At 44.2% G+C, this 20,483-nt stretch overlaps 1 protein-coding gene across 1 annotated transcript in view; it reads left to right on the forward strand.

Moving 5' to 3' along the window:
* Positions 1-20,483, forward strand: part of adcy8 (adenylate cyclase 8 (brain)) — a gene marked incomplete at both ends in the record, with an annotated part of 388,672 nt that overhangs the window by 311,937 nt on the left and 56,252 nt on the right. The window contains 4 exon segments of the mRNA XM_084327783.1: positions 1,093-1,177; positions 1,180-1,181; positions 3,922-4,094; positions 8,320-8,398. Coding sequence (XP_084183909.1) covers positions 1,093-1,177; positions 1,180-1,181; positions 3,922-4,094; positions 8,320-8,398 — 339 coding nt within the window.

Here is a 20,483-nt window from a genome sequence, read left to right on the forward strand (position 1 = left end):
ATGAGGAACACGAGGAACTTGCCAACAGAGACAATAGACAATGGACCGACACAGAGAACAGGAAACAAGGAAGTCAAACACACAGGAACAATGACAATGATTGGTGACATCACAAATTGAGTTTTAGCACTCTAGTTATTTAAATTTGGGAGTCGTTCATATTCACAAAAGTTTTTAGTCTGTCTTAGACCATAGGAATAACATGTATGCATTCTGAAAATGGGTGTAGTTCCCTTTTAAATCAAGGATCAGTGGACACTTGTTTTGCAGGAGTGGTTGGCAACTAGTTTAATATGAATAGCCTGTTGAATAAGAACATTAGCTAGAACACTTCAGAGGTATACTCCCATATTGCTTCCATTGCATACAAAACATACCGTAAGACTTGGAACTCTGACCCAAATCTATGAAAAATGTATGGTGGTAGGGGCGCTGGGTGGCACAGCGGTCTAAGCGCTCATCACCAACGCAAGAGACACCGGTATTGAATCCGGCTGTCAGCGTTGCCTCCGGCTTGGGCCGTCCTCATACTGACACAATTGGCAGAGTCAACGGGAGGGAAGTCGATGGGTGGTAATCTGGTCGTTGTAAAACAGCAACTCCTACAGGTCGTCAGGGCGCCTGCACAGCAAAGAAGGGATATGTTGAAGGTAGTGTGACCTCCCACGCGTTACACTTCACCAATGAGAGTCCGCGCTGGCAGGTGAAAAGAGGTTGCTGGCTGTCTCCTATGTGACGGAGGATGCATCTACTAGACTTCAGGACTCCCTAGACCGGTCAGTGGGGGGCATATGCGAGCAACGACCAGGAAGGGAGGGAGAATTGGCATAACGACGAAATTGGTATGGGAGAAAAAATCTGAGAAAAACAGGAGAAAAAGTGGATCAAAACAAAGAAACATTTATGGTAGGTGGATATTGACTATTCATTACATTGGTCCTGTGTCAATTTAATATTGTACGGCGTACGCCAATAATTTCTCTCTCTGTCTCTCTCTCTCTCTCTCTCTCTCTCTCTCTCTCTCTCTCTCTCTCTCTCTCTCTCTCTCTCTCTCTCTCTCTCTCTCTCTCTCTCTCGGTTCATCTCCTCCAGCTGTGGTGTGATTTTGACAGGTCCAGCAACTTCCAGAACCAGACGTTCAACGAGTCTGTCTCTATCCCTGACATTTGCTTCTTTCCGAGGTAGGAGTCAGAATCTCAGCGTCAGACAACAGAGGCTCAAACAGGATTGGATTGTGATGTACAGTAAAATAGGGATTAGGGGTCCAAAATGTAATTCTGAACGTACCCTTTAAAGGGCAACTATGCCCCAGCTGAAGGATTTATGCACGTTATTCCTGTGGTCTAAGAGAGTCCAAAGATATTAGTGGACATGAACAAACTAGAGTGCAATGCTGCAGTCGTTCATGGTCGCGGTTTAAGTGGGAAACGCATTGAGCTACAAAGTTGTAAAAACATGGATGCTCAAGCAGACTTTTTGGCAATTCTTTCTTACAATTTGTCTTGCATGATTTACAACTCTCAAAGAAAGCTGTAGAACGATAGCTAACTTAGACATGTACTCTTAAAACAGCTAATAACAACATAGAACTGAAAACTCTGCTATAGAATAAAGTTCATGTGGGTATCAAATTAAATCAAATGTATTTGTAAAGCCTGCAATAACACGTTAATGTCCCCATGGGCTGGACAAGTCTTCTTTAAACAAGTCAAGAAGAAACTTCACAATAAATCAAGAACAAAAAAAACTGTCATGAAATCCAACACAACACTCCCAGACATACCGCAGCGAAGGTAAGGAAAAACTCACTAAAAACCTAGCAATAGGAAAAAATCACCACAGGCAATGTGGAGGAGAGAAACCTTAGAAGGGCCATTAAATGGGGGATCCCCCTTCTTGGATGTCGGTGATAGTAGTGTTGCTATGGATGATCAATGGGTGGAGAATAACCCCCCCCCCCCCCCGAACAGCCAGTCCCCCAAACACCCCACACATCAATCCCCACCACGTCATGCAACATTCTGCGTACAGTGGAATTCGCTATTTGAAACGTGTATTTGAGGGAAGCGTCAGGCATATGTGGTGGAAGGCCATCTGGCTCTTCCCTTAAAGGGGCTATGTACTGCTATTCCTAGCACTATTTGGGCAACTTTACACAATTCCTGTGAGTCTATGTAACACATCTGTAAGGTTTATTCCAAAAATAATCATTGTTTTATATTTCTAATCAAGTACTCAAAACCAGCATTTTTCTGCCTCAAGATTTTAGGCTGCTATGGCCTGGCTCCGCCCATAAGCACTTTGAGTCAGCCCACACAGCGACTGGTAGACAAAGAGAGATAGAGAGAGAGAGAGAGAGAGAGAGAGAGAGAGAGAGAGAGAGAGAGAGAGAGAGAGAGAGAGAGAGAGAGGGGGGTGGGGGAGAGAGAGAGAGGGGGGGTGGGAGAGAGAGAGAGAGAGAGAGCTTCTTCCAGAGCGAAACCCGACACCTCTGCACACACTCCAGAGAGAGAGAGAGAGAGAGAGAGAGAGAGAGAGATTCTTCCAGAGCGAAACCCGACACCTCTGCACACTCCGGAGGGAGGGAGAGAGAGAGAGAGACAGAGACAGAGAGAGAGAGAGGGAGGGGGGGGGGACCGCGGCAGCTTGTGGGCCTCCCTTCCTCCCCTCTCCCATGTGCCGCGCAGCAGGTCCCCGACCCCCCCCCCCCCCCAAAGTGCTCCCTCTCTCTCCATCTCTCTCTCCCTCCAGAGCGCACGCAGAGGCGGCCGGCCCCACTCCGCCTCGTTGCATGAGGAAGTGGCTTCCACTCGCTGTCTAGTCTAGGTAGAATGGGGGCGGGCATTAGCTCCAACCACAGAGCCAATCGCATCACTGTGCGCTACCCAGCGGCCGTATGACGTATATCAGCCGTTCAAATCAAAATGGCCTGATTTACTGGAGGAGGAAAGGGGCTGAGCTGAATCAGAGCAATCCGCCAATATGGTATTTAGACACTAAAACACATTGATACGAACTCCTATTACTATAATACAATGCTAGAGACTGAAAAATTACATTTATAGTACATGTCACCTTTAAATACACGTTTCCCATTGTCTACCATTCCCCCTCACGTCTACCCCCTCCTCCCCCTCCATCCCGTCACCCCTCACGCTTCTCACTCCCACCTGCGCAGACCAGACCACACCTAACTCACCCCTCCTCCCTCCTCCACTTCCCCAACCCAATCAACCCCTTTGACAACCCCTCTCCTCTCCACTATAAAGACCTACGACTGGATTCTCGAGCTCTTTGGAGGGATACTAGGCCTTGTCACTCCTGGAGTCATCCAGCAATAACTCTCGACCTATTTGTAGTTGATACTGTGTTTGAGCTAAATAAACCTGTGTTCTACATCTCACTGAGTACATCCTTACTCATGGTAAATTCCTCCACAAGACTGATCCTCTAAGAAATGTTAAATGTAATTTACTTGAGTGGAAAATTATCTTAACGTTAATGGATATAATACATAGGCTGTAACTTAAATATACATTTGAGTCAGAGTCCAAGTCATGAAGGTTGAGTCCACTCCACTCTGGCAGTCAAAGAGCTGACATACAAATAAAAAAGGTCTACATTAAACATGAATGACACAGCAGTCACCATTTCAAAGGGAGTTCATTTACACAATAGCCAAACAAATGCACTAGCCATCAATATCTTATGCCAAATGATTACAAAATCAAAGTCATCAGTGCTCAAGTCCAAGTTGAATCACGAGTCCTGAAAATCAGTCCAGGACTCGGACTCGAATCAGAGTCCTGTACTCGAGTACTACAACACTGTCTTGTGTACATACTGACTACAGATTTAATCAGATCTTTACAGAGCTGTTTGTTGTCTAAATATAAATCTCTGTGTCTTTCCCACCCCCAGTATTTTGTGTTCACGGGGGTGCTGGCCATGGTGACGTGTGCCGTGTTCCTGCGTCTCAACTCGGTGCTGAAGCTGGCGGTGTTGCTGGTGATGATCGCCATCTACTCACTGCTCACAGAGGCCTTCTACACCTCCCTGTTCGTCCGCTACGACGCCGTGCACCACAACACCGAGTGAGTGGGACTCCATGCACATACAGCACACATACGCAAACTATCACATACTGAATGTTTTTAGAAATCATGTTTGGACCCCTACCATCCTGGTCACAACCTGTTTGAGTCACTCTGGCAGGAGGCTGCGGTCCATCAGGGCCAAAACCTCACGCCACAAGACCAGTTTCTTCCCCTCTGCAGTGAGCCTCATCAACAAGGCGCGGGACCCTCACTGACACCCCCCACTGTGTTACATTAACACACCCTACTGGACTATATACTTGCCCACTGTAATGTTACTTCATTCTAACTAGTGTATATAATTGTATAATTGACCACATCTGCCCAGTTGCACAGCCCTGGCCTACTCCTATTCCTATTTTATTTGTACTTATAATTGTACTATCTATTGAGCTATATTTAATTTAGTTTATATTAAGCCGTAAGGTGAAGGCTGTAGCGTTTCATCCCGTTCCCACCTCGGCGGACTACACAATTTTCACTCTGGGTGAAAGATATTGGTGTAGATTTAGGAATACAAAGTTCTCCATTTACAATCCTGCCCATTTTGCGCAATCATTATTTTAAAGTCGGGACTAGATCTTTCCTCGCGAACGGATACTTGGTCACCACAGAGTTTTATTTGATGTAATTGGTGCGAGTTCGGTCACGTATCTTGTGCTCGACCAATAGCAGCTCTCTTTGTTGCGAGGATACGGCCATCCGGTGACAACAAATGACATCCACAGAGTAACGTTACGGATGAAAATGGACAAACAACACCTTCTAAAGTTCGCAAAAAGGTTTCTAAACAATGTTATATGCATCTCACGTCCGTTCAGAAAGAACGTGTACAAGATTTTACACAGACACGGTGGGATAGATATAGAAACTGCGTCAAATGGTGGCTTAACCTACCAGGCCAGAATCATACCATTACGGAGACATACAAACATTGTTTAGAGATCGATTTGTGTCATAAATGTCATGATATATCTGTATGTCGTGTATGATGAATTGAAAATGGGGGACCCTGATGTAAACAAGATGAAAGTCTTTCTCTGGTCTGCATCCCCTTAACAAGCCGTACTGTATTGTACCCATTCTGCAATCCCACATAATTGTATTCAACCTCTTATACAGTCGTACAGCCCTGGCCTATATTTTATTTCATAAATATATTATTCTATTGTGCTTAATTAACTTAGCTCATATTTAATAAAATTTTACTCCACCACTTTATTGTATTATCTGTCTGTCTGCTAATGTCGCACCAGTGACGTCCAAAGCAAATTCCTTGTATGTGAAAAGTATACTTGTCAATAAAGACCTTTCTGATTCTGATTCTGGACTATAGACCCGTTCGCTCTATACGTCAGACTCTGTGCACACGCATCAATGTGGGCAAAAGGAACGTAATCCTGGTCAGAACAACGGGGCAGACTATACTATATTTGCACTTTTTAGCCATGCTAGCGATCTAAACAATCAATCCATGCCAGAGCTAGATATGTAAAAGGTGAAAGACTCACACTCACAGCCGTGCTGATCTGGCTAAATGACATCCAGCCATTTTCGTTTGAAACTACTTTTAGTCAGGGGAGTGTCATGGATTCTCCATAGAGCTCCATTATACTGTTAGTCAGGGGAGTGTCATGGTTTCTCCATAGAGCTCCATTATACTGTTAGTCAGGGGAGTGTCATGGATTCTCCATAGAGCTCCATTATACTGTTAGTCAGGGGAGTGTCATGGTTTCTCCATAGAGCTCCATTATACTGTTAGTCAGGGGAGTGTCATGGATTCTCCATAGAGCTCCATTATACTGTTAGTCAGGGGAGTGTCATGGTTTCTCCATAGAGCTCCATTATACTGTTAGTCAGGGGAGTGTCATGGTTTCTCCATAGAGCTCCATTATACTGTTAGTCAGGGGAGTGTCATGGATTCTCCATAGAGCTCCATTATACTGTTAGTCAGGGGAGTGTCATGGTTTCTCCATAGAGCTCCATTATACTGTTAGTCAGGGGAGTGTCATGGATTCTCCATAGAGCTCCATTATACTGTTAGTCAGGGGAGTGTCATGGTTTCTCCATAGAGCTCCATTATACTGTTAGTCAGGGGAGTGGCATGGTTTCTCTATAGAGCTCCATTATACTGTTAGTCAGGGGAGTGTCATGGTTTCTCCATAGAGCTCCATTATACTGTTAGTCAGGGGAGTGTCATGGTTTCTCTATAGAGCTCCATTATACTGTTAGTCAGGGGAGTGTCATGGTTTCTCTATAGAGCTCCATTATACTGTTAGTCAGGGGAGTGTCATGGTTTCTCCATAGAGCTCCATTATACTGTTAGTCAGGGGAGTGTCATGGTTTCTCTATAGAGCTCCATTATACTGTTAGTCAGGGGAGTGTCATGGTTTCTCCATAGAGCTCCATTATACTGTTAGTCAGGGGAGTGACATGGTTTCTCCATAGAGCTCCATTATACTGTTAGTCAGGGGAGTGTCATGGTTTCTCCATAGAGCTCCATTATACTGTTAGTCAGGGGAGTGTCATGGTTTCTCTATAGAGCTCCATTATACTGTTAGTCAGGGGAGTGTCATGGTTTCTCCATAGAGCTCCATTATACTGTTAGTCAGGGGAGTGTCATGGTTTCTCCATAGAGCTCCATTATACTGTTAGTCAGGGGAGTGTCATGGTTTCTCCATAGAGCTCCATTATACTGTTAGTCAGGGGAGTGTCATGGTTTCTCTATAGAGCTCCATTATACTGTTAGTCAGGGGAGTGTCATGGTTTCTCTATAGAGCTCCATTATACTGTTAGTCAGGGGAGTGTCATGGTTTCTCTATAGAGCTCCATTATACTGTTAGTCAGGGGAGTGTCATAGTTTCTCCATAGAGCTCCATTATACTGTTAGTCAGGGGAGTGTCATGGTTTCTCCATAGAGCTCCATTATACTGTTAGTCAGGGGAGTGTCATGGTTTCTCCATAGAGCTCCATTATACTGTTAGTCAGGGGAGTGTCATGGTTTCTCTATAGAGCTCCATTATACTGTTAGTCAGGGGAGTGACATGGTTTCTCTATAGAGCTCCATTATACTGTTAGTCAGGGGAGTGTCATGGTTTCTCCATAGAGCTCCATTATACTGTTAGTCAGGGGAGTGTCATGGTTTCTCTATAGAGCTCCATTACGGGGCATGTTGACCTTCTTTGTTGGTTTTGGATGTTGAAAAGGTTGGAAAATGAATCTGGGCAGATGACAAAATAAGTCTGCAGACTGATAGCATCTATGGCACCGTGACCTTTGAGCCTGTTGCTGTTCAGTTAAAGAATCTTGAGCACACACAGTGTGAAAGAGTAAAATAAAGAAATAAATATATATATAATATACAAATAAAGACGAACCCCCTCTGGTACTACTGGTAGCAGCCTTCATACAAGCTTCATCCATAGGGTCATCTTTAATTCATGTACATCTCTTGAAGTCTATTGGGAAGGAAGAGGAGAGTTCTGCCCTACTGATCTCTGTCCAAAGAAGATATGGTCAACAAGCTAATAGAGTAGTGGCTGTAGCCCCTGGTGAAAACTCTACATAGAAATATGCTATACAATTATGAAATTATACAGAATTTGTATTATTATTAAATATATATAAACATATATATATATCTTGGAATGATCAAATAATTTGTGAAATTATACATTTCTTATGTATTATACTTAATTATTTATATAACTATTTAGTTATAATCATAGGGATGAAGCAATACTTGTTATATTCAGCATAGAAACCCACAGGTCTCAATCATCAACCAGTTGTATCCATTTAATATAAAATTTGCATAGTGACCAAAAACAAATGTAATAATATATTTTAAATTTTTTAAAGGCGGAAAATGTAAATAAATGAGCATGGTGACCACTAGTTGTTATGGTTTCCACCTCGTTTGAAATCACTGTTTTGTATTGCCATGTGTTGGTCTCAACAATGAAAAGAAACGACTTCCTGATCTCAGAGAAACATGTGGAGGAAGCAGAGAGGTTGTTTACATCCTGTATGACACCATCGATCTTCCATTGCACTTTGCTAACCTCCTCATCCCTTCAGCATCCTAATGAGCGTCGTATTATTGTTTTGGTGGAGTGTTCCTTTAATTCAACAGAGATGTGTCTGTGACCTTTCCTGTTTGTGATGAGGTTATGCTTCAGTGACAGCTTTAAAAACAATTATTTCATATATATTTCCGCAGAAATTTCCTGGGAACTAAGGAGACCTCCTTACTCCTCATGGCCATGTTCCTCCTCGCCGTGTTTTACCATGGACAGCAGGTAAGATCCTCCTCGCTCCTCACTCCTCACCGTGTTTTACCACAGACAGCAGGTAAGATCCTCCTCGCTCCTCACCATGTTTTACCACAGACAGCAGGTAAGATCCTCCTCGCTCCTCACCGCGTTCTACCACAGACAGGACAGCAGGTAAGATCCTCCTCGCTCCTCACCGCGTTTTACCACAGACAGCAGGTAAGATCCTCCTCGCTCCTCACCGTGTTTTACCACAGACAGCAGGTAAGATCCTCCCTGCTCCTCACCGTGTTTTACCACAGACAGAAAGTTGATTGATTGATTGATTGAAAACTTTATTAACAGATTGCAGAATGGGTACAGTACAGTACAGCTCAATACATACAATTGTTAAGGGGATGCAGACCAGAGAAAGACTTTCGTCTTGTTTACATCAGGGTCACCCATTTTCAATTCATCATATGACATACATGACATACAGATAGACAGTACTGCTACATCTATACATTTATGACATACCATATTTGCAAATACAGTACTGTTTGTGCTATGAAAAGAGTCCAGAAAAGAGAGTATATACATTTGACGTAGAAACTGTACATTGGAGGAGGTTGGGTAGGTGATCAAAGCTGTGCCTCCTCATTGTAATCTGTGCAGGAATCCTTTTGTTTGTCCCAAGACAATAGCTTAAAGGAATACACCAACATTTTGAGACATTTTCTTATCGTCTTCTCCAGAGAGAGACAATAAGATAGATACCAGTTTCCTCTCTGTGCGTTCAGTAGAAAGCTATCTGGCTGCACGTTAGCCTAGCTTAGCACAATGAATGGAAGCAGACAGTGACGGGTAGCCTAGGCATTGTCCGACTAACACCTCTCCCAAAGGCTACCCGTCACTGTCCGCTGTCCAAACTGGTATCTATCTTTGTGTCTCTCTCTGGAGAAGACCATAAGCTAATTTCTCAAAATGTTGGCGTGTTCCTTTAAATCTCACACCTTGGGGAGAGCCAAGCCCCGACCCCTCTCTCCTCTTAAGGCCAGAGCTCATTCAACCTACATGTACTTTGAACCACATGTCTCCTATTAAATCTACATTGATCATGAAGAACTGTCTATGTCCATAATTTGATGAGTCCAGTTCCACCATAGATCAAAGCTGTGTCTCTTCTTTTCTTTACCCTGGACAGCAGGTACGATCAAAGCTGTATTCCATCTCTTTCTAAATTGGGTTATTGGTAATCGTTACACTGAACAAGAGACTTTATGATGCATGTTGTCTCTACTGGTCATTATAGACAGTTTCATAACCTGTTATCTTGAAAGTGTAGGTGTAGGTGGGATTTACAGTAGATCAGTATTTGTCTTTTTAGAATATATATTGTATTTCCAACTGTATTTTTGCCTGTGAGCATATTTGGTAACACTTCATAATAACACTCAGTTATAAGACATTTATAAGGTATTTGTAGATAATGAACTAATCATAAACAAACCATTTATATACATTCATAAATTATTATTAAATCATTTATAACTATATTTGTATAACATTTACAAATTAGTTCTACATTATTTATAACTCATTATCAACATTGTTTGTACTTGATTTGTTCATCATTAAATAATGTTGTTTAATGTGTAGTAACACATTTGTAGATGTTTTGAAAAATGGATATGATTTCATTCTCTGTTCTTCATGCACGCCTGGTGATACTAAATCCAAATTGAACTCTGCCATTTGAAGGATGAGATTTGGCCCGATACATAGTGTGCAAGTTGGCTATAATAAGGTAATTTATAGGCCTCATATTCTATATTCTATAATAATATTTCAAATTGCATGGGTCCGGATGGCAGAATTCAGTACTGTATCTACAAAACCTTCTGTTTAATCATCTTCCCTTTATTCATTTCCTTAGATTTTTAGATTTTTTGTGATCTCAAGACGGTACTGAACGAACTCAGTGGCAGTTTCTTATGTCTGGTCATTGTTAGCATGGTGTTTATTCACTGTCAAAGATGCAAAGAAAAATCATAATTCATATTCTCCTTTGTTTCAAATTTAAGCAAGCCTAGTAATAGACACGATATTTCTGACACTGGGAATACATTCACCGAGGTCCATAGATGTCCCTATATACCAAGAACATGCAAATGGACCTTGTAGAAGTGGAGCAATATTCCATTTACTTAGGTATGTATTTTAGGCGGATTTTCAGAAAATAGGGCTCTTAAGAGGTTAATAGGGCTCTTAAGAGGTTAATAGCAACAGCCATAATACATCATACATGTGTTGTGGAAAATGATTTTACCAAGTCCAGTGAGCTTATAGAAATTGAGTCAGTGGATAGGAAGAAAAGATAGATTATTCTGTGCACAGAGTCTCAGTTCGATACAGAGAGAGGAAGACAATCTGTGAAGTGAGCCCCGAGGCCAAGGATACTTCCAGCCTTATAGTAAAAGAAAAAAAGGAAAAAAAGTCAGGCAGTTCTCATAACAGCATGGGATGAATACTGATATGCTGCATCTGGACTCCCTCATATTTTGTTATGAGAGAGTTGGTTGTTCCAGACGAAACATGCTCTACGGGTGGCTGCAAATAGAAACTGGCCCCTGTAAATGTCCAAATCCCCCCCCCCCCCCCAACAATCTACAGTTTCTTCCCCTTTGGATGTATATATTTTTTATGATCTCTTTTTACTACACAGTTCTGTATGTCTTGTATGTCATAAATGTCCTGATTAATTGAAAATGGGGGACCCCGATGTAAACAAGTATTTTTCTGGTCTGCATCCTCTTAACAGTTGTTTTGTATTGAGCCGTACTGTATTGTACCCATTCTGCAATCTGTTAATAAAGTGTTCAATCAATCAATCAATCAATTAATCAATCTGTATGCTAGCTAATTTATGTCAGTAAGCTGGTTTATCATAAAGGAGTAAAGGAATATTATTGTAAAAGGGTGATCATGTGATTTTTCCATAATACATGTGTTATGGTATGAGCTATAATGAGCTATTATAACAGGCTTATGTTATTATGAAGCAAATAAAACTAGAAACTGCCCCATCATGGGCACAATTTAGCATGGATACTGATATCCATGAAGCATGACCATGTGTGTCAATAAGCACACTTACCACCTCATTAATTCATCAGGATTAATTATGATTACCGATCCCTTTGATACTTTTATAGCATGTACAGTATGTATTACATGAAGCTTTACTGAATATTCTTGGGAACCTTGTGTTACAGCGGTGCTTTCAAGCTCTCTCTCTATAGCAACCTTTGATCACTGAAGTCAGCGTCGGTCAGAGACTGCAGAGAGGAGACAGGTGTAATTGAAGTATGACTCGGGTCATACAATATGAAAGTAAAGAAAAAAAAGAGAAAAAAGCACCCGCATTCAATGTAATTTCCTTACCTCTTCTTGACAGAGACCTGGAAAGTTCACCGCATGAGGCGTTTGCATTTGGGTATTTTGAGGGAATATGTTGTTTGTTTGTGGAGCTCGAATTAAGGTTGGCGTACTACACAAAATCACCCTACAGTATGCAGTGTTTAGTACTTGAGTCCGAGTCCTGGACTGATTTTCAGGACTTGTGACTCGACATGGACTTGCGCACTGATGACTCGGACTTGGACTGAAACATTGACTGCATTTGGACTCGGAAGGTGCAGACGAGGACTCGGACTTGGTAATTGATAAATACATAAAAAAAATAAAAATAAAATTGTAATAGGCCCTAATCATTTGGCGTAAGATATTGATGGCTAGTGCATTTGTTTGGCTATTGTGTCACAAAGTAAATAAACTCCCTTTGAAATGATGACCGCTGTGTCATTTATATTTAATGTAGACCTTTTTTTATTTGTATGTCAGCTCTTTGACTGCCAGAGTGGAGTGGACTCATCCTTGATGACTTGGACTCGGACTCGTACTAGGCCAACTAGGGTAATGGGGACTCGACTAAGGCTCTTCTTTGGTGACTCGAACATGGACTCGGACTCGAACACTGGGGACTCGAGACTCGACTCGGACTCGAGATTTAGTGACTCGACTACAACACTGACCGCTACTGTTCCTAATTTATGTCATCAGCTTGTGACTGCAACTTGTTCCTGTTCGCGGACAACTCAGCCCTGCTGGTCTCTGACAAGAACAAGTTACAGGTTGAAAAAACCCTCAGCTCTGAACTAGGCAGAATCTGCACCTGGCTCGCTGATAACAAACTATCATTACACCTGGGTAAAACAGAGTCCATTCTCTTTGGTTGGCCGGCCGTCATACTGGCTCAATTGGCAGAGTCAGCGGGTGGAAGTCGATGGGTGGTAATCTGGACGTTGTGGACAGCGACTCCTACAGGTCGGTTGGGGGACGCCTGCACAGCAGAGACAGGAAATAGCGGGGGTAGTGTGACCCTCCCACACGTTACACCTCGCCAATGAGAGTCCGCGCTGGCAGGTGAAAATATGTGACAGGCTGCCTCCTTGTGTACCGGAGGGGACACGTGATGCAAGGCTTCTATCCTCCCTACGACTGACGGGCAGCCTTGGTGGCGAGCTGCTTCCTCTGGGCTTTGCCACCGGGGAACATATAACCTTTATTTCAGCTGGGAACATAGAACCTTTTATTTTTTCGGGAGCGGGCGGGACCGGGGAACATAGAACCTTTTTTTCGGGAGCGGGGAACTTAGAACTTTTCATTTTTTTTAAACGGGGAACATAGAACCTGGGGAACATAGAACCCGGGGAACATAGGGATGACCCCTTAGTAACCACCTGCCACTCGACTAGTATAGATATAAGATAAGATGAGATATTCCTTTATTGATCCCCTTGGGGAAATTCAGGCATCATAGCAGCATGGGGGAAGGGAGGTACAGGTAGTAAAAACAAGCAGTGTAAACAATATAACAAGTCAATATTGTTAACAGAACTCAGCTATAGGGCGACAATAATGTGGTCAAGAGGCATGGTTTCTATCTTGAGCCTGAACTGGCGTGACTTGTCTTTATTCACATGGTAAGCAGCAGTAACACAAGTCTCTCTCTCTGAGAGACATTGGGGGAGAGAACAAAATGGGTGTATACCTTTGCTTTTATAGTTGCCATAAGGTAGAGTACCTGGGTGGCTCCGCCTAGAGCGCCCTCCAGTGGGAACAGATATATATGCAACTAGGCAATCACAGGTGGAGACAATTATATATGCAGGTAAACAGTTACTAGTGTAAACAGCCATATGTACAGTTAGACAGTTACTAACAATCCTACACAGAGCCTCTGATTTCAACACTCCCACTTAGGTTTGCATTAGCATACTGGCTGACTTCTGGGAAAAACATTTAACAAAGGAAATAATATATAAACCCAAAAACATCCATAGGGATGTATCTTCACATTAAACATGACCTTTACAAATCCCTTAAATTTGTATTTGAAAACAGGCTTCCTCATAGTATCTATTACTCTGTCGTCCGTTGGACAGTAAACCGGTGTCCTTCTTTCTTATCTGATGGCATACCTGATGAGATCATATTATTTACAATGACATGTTTACATCTATATTGACACCTTAGGTTCCTAGTAATCACAATGGTCCCCTGGTTGTCCTTATAAACAACAGTCTCCATATATACACAATGTTCATCATTTTAAACGGTTTTGACAGAACGCCCATTCTTCAAAAACACCATATTCAGTATAGAGGATAAATTTCAATTATCTACTGCATTTTGAACAATATATTCATAACCTTATCTTCGTCACTTCGAGCAGTTGCTCTAGATAAACACATTTTTGCATTGTCATAGCTAGAAACATATACTCAGCTTCACAGGCTGATAGTATCCCTGTAGGCCCTAAGCCCTTAAACCTTTGTTGTCTTTTCTGAAACATCGCTGTCCGTCTGCAGCACCTCTGGGATAACGAAAAACATATTTTTGACGTAGTTAAATTATTCTCTGTGGGGTCAACAAACATACTCCGACACTCTTACTCACTACAGAACATAGGTCAGGGCGAGTACAGGTTGTCCAACAGAATGAAGCTACCCACAGTTTATCTATACATTTCTTACTTTAGTCAAAAACATCTCAGGACCTTTCCCCACATATCTCTTCTGGGATATTTTTACACAGTTGGCAGACTGTTCGAAGTCCATACCTATAAAATGGTTTAACCTGCCTAGGTCTTTCTTTTGTGGCCTGGAACGATGATCAAATCCTCCACTTCTGTATTTTTAAACATTGAATCACCTCTGTACTTTAACATTGTAAACCACCCACCTTTGTACTTAAACATGGGATTAAACATAAGATCCATTTCAGTATTTTAAACCTGGTAACTCATCCACCTCTGTACTTAAACAACCAAACATATGGCTCAATTCTTCAGCATTCAATACATTTTCTATGAACCATACTTTGTATTTACCGTGGTCTTCAATACCCTCCTGGATCGATATACAACCATTTCCCTCCCACTGTCTGTCTGCCCTCTTTGGGGGACAATGTGGCCTCCTTAAAGGTCGGGTTTATCCCACTGGCTACCCTGTAGTAGTACTCAACTCCCTTTCCTGGCATAGTCTGGCAGATGTTCTGGGGGTTTGTGTTTCCTTGGGGGATACCTCCCACTGCTTGAGGCGCTCGACGTCACCCTCAGGTGCTTCTCGTCATCGCCTTCTGGGGGTTGCTGACTGTCTGTCTGTGCAACTGTACTAAGTACACTGGGGTGATGTGTTTCTATTTCTACACACCTTGTTCTGGAGTCCAGCTCTAGCTCCTCTGTCTGTGTCTCGCCCTCACAGGTTGCCTTCGTGAGTGACAAACTTGACTAGCATGTGTTTCTGCACTATCCCTTTACCGGGATGATAAACTAGGAGAGCAGGACTCCCCCTGTCGTGTCCTACGAAAAATCCTTTTACATCCTTGGACTTGGGTTTTCCCCTGTCCTGCAGGTACACATAACACACTGATCCAAATCGGTGCATTCTGGCTAGATTACACTTCTTTCCTGTCAGCGCTGTATACGGAGTGGTGCCCGAGTGCTTATTAAAGCACCTGTTTCTGGTGTAAGCGGCTTCTTGCACCGCATAATGCCACAGGCTCTTTGGTAAGTTACTATCTTCTAGCTTACACCTAGCCATTTCGAAAAGGGTGTGCCATTCCCCCTTTGCCACCCCGCTCTGGTGCGTGGGGTATGGACGTGACGTCCCGTGTCTTATCTTATACCTTCCCAACAGTGATTGGAACTCTCTGTTTGTGAACTCGGTTTCGTGGTCTGACCTCAAACATCTTACTGTACCATAAGGGGCTACGTCTGCCAGGAATCTTTCTGTGGCCTGGAGTGTGTCACTCTTTTATTTGATAAAGTAAACAAACACTGCCCCTGTACACACGACTGTAAAATACTGTACATATCTAAAACCTCCTATGGACTCGTTGCTTACTGGGCCTGCTAGGTCCATGTCAACTAGTGCAAGTGGTAACCTTACTCCGTCTGTGGGATTTCTGTATCTCGGTTGGGTAAACTTCCCCGTTTTGCACATTGCACAATTTTTGTCAGGTCTATGCTTCTCCCCCTCAATGTGCATGCCCTCTGACACTCAATGCAGTTTTAGTAAATCCTCGTAATTACAATGACCCATAATCTCATGCCATGTCTGAATATCGTGACTGGCCGTCCCGCTACACACATCATCATTATCGTTACACTGGTCGTTGTCATTACACTCCGTTTTCAGATAAAATATTCTCTGGTACATCTTTATGTCAAACCGGGTACAGTCAGGTTCTACAAGAAAATGTTTACCTTTATCGAAGAATACCTTGGCGCCGCTTGCAGTAGCAGCTATTACAGAAAATAGTCCTTGTGGGAACGATGGAATATATAGAGCGTTCTTTAGCGTCACCGTACGCCGGCGCCCCCTGCTGTCCGTTAGGCATACCTGTGCGTCTCCCCTCTCTTGTGCCAATCCGTAGATGCGTCTACCGTCCGCCAGCTCCATGCAGTGCCTCTCCGAGTGGAAAGTGTCGTCAAAGTTCTTGAACCGACTCCTGTCGTTGATGACATGGGACGACGCGCCCGTGTCCACGATCAGTCCCCTTCTCTGGGCCCGCTGCATCCGCCGTCCGTGCTCCAAAAGCACAGTCTTATTGTCCCGTTATCCTCTGGACGTCGTCTTGACTCGCCTCACATCGATCATCGCCGCCATCCATTTTCGGGGCGTCGTCTCGATTCATCTCCCGTCGATAGTCGCCTCCATCGATTCTCCGGGCGTCATCTCGATTCATCTCACGTCGATAGTCGCCGCTGTCGTGTCCGCTGTCGTCATCCTGTCCACAGCCGGTATCTTGTCCGTAGTGGCAATTTTTTCCGTGGCTTTCATCTCGTCTGTAGTCGCCATTTTGTCCGTGGCTTTCATCTCGCCTGTAGTCGCCATCTTGTCCGTGCGCGTATCGCGCGTTCTGGTTGTGTTTCTTCATGCACACTCTGTCTGTGTGCCCCATGGATTTGCAGAAGCTACACCAGACAGTCTTTGTGCATTCGCTTCTCCGATGGCCTTTATCTCCGCATCGCCAACACGCCAGGTCCGTCGTGGTCCTGGTTCTCTCTCTTGGCGTCACTCGAGCCTTTAGCACCCTCTCCCCTTCCTCCGCGGCGGCTGGGTGGGTGTCTTCTGAGGCCTCGAAGTTCCTTAATTTAGCCTTGAATTGTCCCAACGTAATGTCCGTTGAACCGTGTGTTATCAGGAGTGTGAACGGTTTGTACAGCTCCGGTAGTCCTCTCATTATCATCGCCATCATTAGCCCATCGCTCGGTGCTTCTCCGGCACTCCTCAATGGCGTCGTGATTTGCTCCGCTCTGTTGACGTATTCAGTCACAGTTTCGGTGGTCCCCTTCCTCAGGCCCGTTAGTGTTGTGTAGAGGGCCACGACTCTGGGTCTTCCTCGCCCGATGAAATGCTCTCTCAGTACCGCCAGGCTTTCTCGGCCTCTATCTTTAGTGTCACGGAATATCAGCCCCAGGCTGGTGTCGTCAAGCATCGGTGCTAACTCACAGTACGCGCTAGCATTCCGCTGGTCGTCCAGGGCTTGCTCTTCCGCTGTCAGTTCTCCGGTGGGGGCCCCCAGGATTGTCTCCTTCAGCCCCGCCCCGTGCATGCAGCACAGCATGCGCTCTTCCCAGAGCTCGTAGTTCTCTGCTTTTCCATTGAATGTCGGCCACTTGTCTCTTCTCTTGTTTTCCATCCTCTTCGTTAATGGTATGCTTAGCTTTTACTCTTGTTGGCCTAGCGACTAGCCACACGGTGCTCCCGGTGCTATCCTAGCCTATAACTTCAGCTAAGCTTGCTACAGTACATCCACTATTTCGCCCCCCCGGCGTTATCTGGGCCCATAACCTGTTAACAGAACTCAGCTATAGGGCGACAATAATGTGGTCAAGAGGCATGGTTTCTATCTTGAGCCTGAACTGGTGTAACTTGTCTTTATTCACATGGTAAGCAGCAGTAACACAAGTCTTCTCTCTCTGAGAGACATTGGGGGAGAGAACGAAATGGGTGTATACCTTTGCTTTTATAGTTGCCATAAGGTAGAGTACCTGGGTGGCTCCGCCTAGAGCGCCCTCCAGTAGGAACAGATTATGCAACAAGGCAATCACAGGTGGAGACAATTATATATGCAGGTAAACAGTTACTAGTGTAAACAGTCATATGTACAGTTAGACAGTTACTAACAATCCTACACAGAGCCTCTGATCTCAACAAATATAATTAACTATCTAACTAACTGAAATATACAGTATTCACAGTATCACAGTATCACATAAGGTGCAGTATGCATAAGTTAGTGTTATTGTCCTTTTTAGGTTCCTAGTAGTTGTAGTTGGATGTCTGGCAGCAGTCCCTGGCCACTGTTGTGGAGCCTGATGGCCGCTGGTATGAAGGACTGGCCGAGGCGGTTAGTTGAGTGTCGGGGGGGTATGAGTCTGTGACTGAACATGCTTCTCATCTTGACTAGCTTGTCGTAGAGGGGGTGGGAGGGATTCTCCAGGATAGCAGCCAGCTTCCTTCTCATCCCCCTCTCTGCCATCACCTCTAGTCTGACTAGCTCGACTCCCACCACAGAGCTAGCCTTCCTTACCAGCTTGTTCAGTTTGTTGGTGTCTCTTGAGTTGATGTAGCCCCCCCAGCATGCCACAGCATAGAGGACGCTGGAAGAGCATGCGACAGCGTTAGCGATCTGTTGTGCATGTATTTCCACTGGGTTTATCTTATTGGGAGGGGAAACCCTTGCGAGCACGGGGAGAACATGCAAACTCCACGCAGAAAGGCCCGGATCCCCAAGCGGGAATCTAACCCAGGACCTTCTAGCTATGAGGCGACAGTGTTAACCACTACACCACCGTGCCGTGCCGTTAGTGGTGTGCCAGCGCAGCAGAAAGGTCTGACAGAACCCATTACTCTGTTGCTAGCTGGGAAAAAACATTGCAGGGTTGTATTTCCAATCAGAATTGTCAAGGGTGGGCCTAAACCTCGCCAAGCTCCGGTGCCCTTGCAAAATGGGTGAGGAGGGTGAAACCGGTCAGAAAACTCTGATAGGAAAGGAATAGTCAGCCAAGGGGATACTTAGACACGCAGTCCATATCCTTCAGTCTGATTTGTCACAAACCAATGCAAAATCAATGGGGTCAAGCCACACAGAGTCACACAGTGCACACAGAGCCACACAGAGGCACACGAGTGGCACACGAGTCGATTCCAGTGAGGTCCAGTCAGCTCCGGTTGTAGCACGAGGAACATTGTGGACTCTATCAATTAACTACACCAATGGTACTGTAGAGGAATTTACCACAAGTAAGGATGTACTCAGTCAGATGTAGAACACAGGTTTATTTAGCTCAAACAGAGTATCAAGTACAAATAGGTCAAGAGGTATTGCTGGATGACTCCATGAGTGATAAGGCCTAGTATCCCTCCAAAGAGCTCGAGAATCCAGTAAAACCTAGGTCTTTATAGTGGAGAGGAGAGGGGTTGTCTCCAGGTCAAACTGGTTGATTGGGTTGGGGAAGTGGAGGAGGGAGGAGGGGTGAGTTGTGAGGGGTGTGGTCTGGTCTGCGCAGGTGGGAGTGAGAAGGGGAGGGGTGACGGGGTGGAGGGGGGAGGAGTGGGGAGGAGGGGGTAGGCGTGAGGGGGAATGGTAGACCATGGGAAATGTGTATTTGAGGGAAGAGCCAGACGGCCTTCCACCACAGTATGTATGAAAAAGGGCTAGGGTTCCAAAAATCACAACTATACCTTCACTGCTGTCATAATCCAGTGGATTCGGCTTTGGGTTCCTTGCACGGATAACCAAACATCTACTGGTCAGCTAAAGGGGAACCCCCCCTGGTCAAGGGAAATATTTGGCTTACTAGGCTTTAGCTCAAGGCAATAGGCTTACTAGGCTTCAGGCCAAGGGAGATATTAGGCTCACTAGGCTTCAGGTCAAGACATATATTAGGCTTACTAGGCTTTAGCCCAAGGGAGATATTAGGCGTACTAGGCTTCAGGCCAAGGGAGATATTAGGCTTACTAGGCTTCAGGCCAAGGGAGATATTAGGCTCACTAGGCTTCAGGTCAAGACATATATTAGGCTTACTAGGCTTTAGCCCAAGGGAGATATTAGGCGTACTAGGCTTCAGGCCAAGGGAGATATTAGGCTTACTAGGCTTCAGGACAAGGGAGATATTAGGCTTACTAGGCTTCAAGCAGGGCTACTCTAGTCTAGAGCAGACCTGGGCATTGTACGGCCCGCGGGATGATTCTGACCGGCCTGCAAAAGATTACATGATAATAATTTTTATTTAATTTTTTTATATTTTATTTTTTACTTTTTTCTTTTCATGTCAACGTTCACACGCACAATATACGCTTACCTAGGATTTGACTTGATTCAACAACAAAGCAGTCGGGGCAAGCCAAAAACGGTCGAAAGTGTGGTTATTTGAAGTTTGGATTATTTTTTTCACAACTGAGGTAGGTAGATTACATTTTTAGAGACTAAAGTACAGAAAAAAGGTACCGTTGGGTACCGGTATCGATTCACAGGTACCTGTGTACCATATCGG

The sequence above is a fragment of the Notolepis coatsorum genome (assembly GCF_963971535.1).
Source record: "Notolepis coatsorum genome assembly, chromosome: 13".
Lineage (NCBI taxonomy): Eukaryota > Metazoa > Chordata > Actinopteri > Aulopiformes > Paralepididae > Notolepis > Notolepis coatsorum.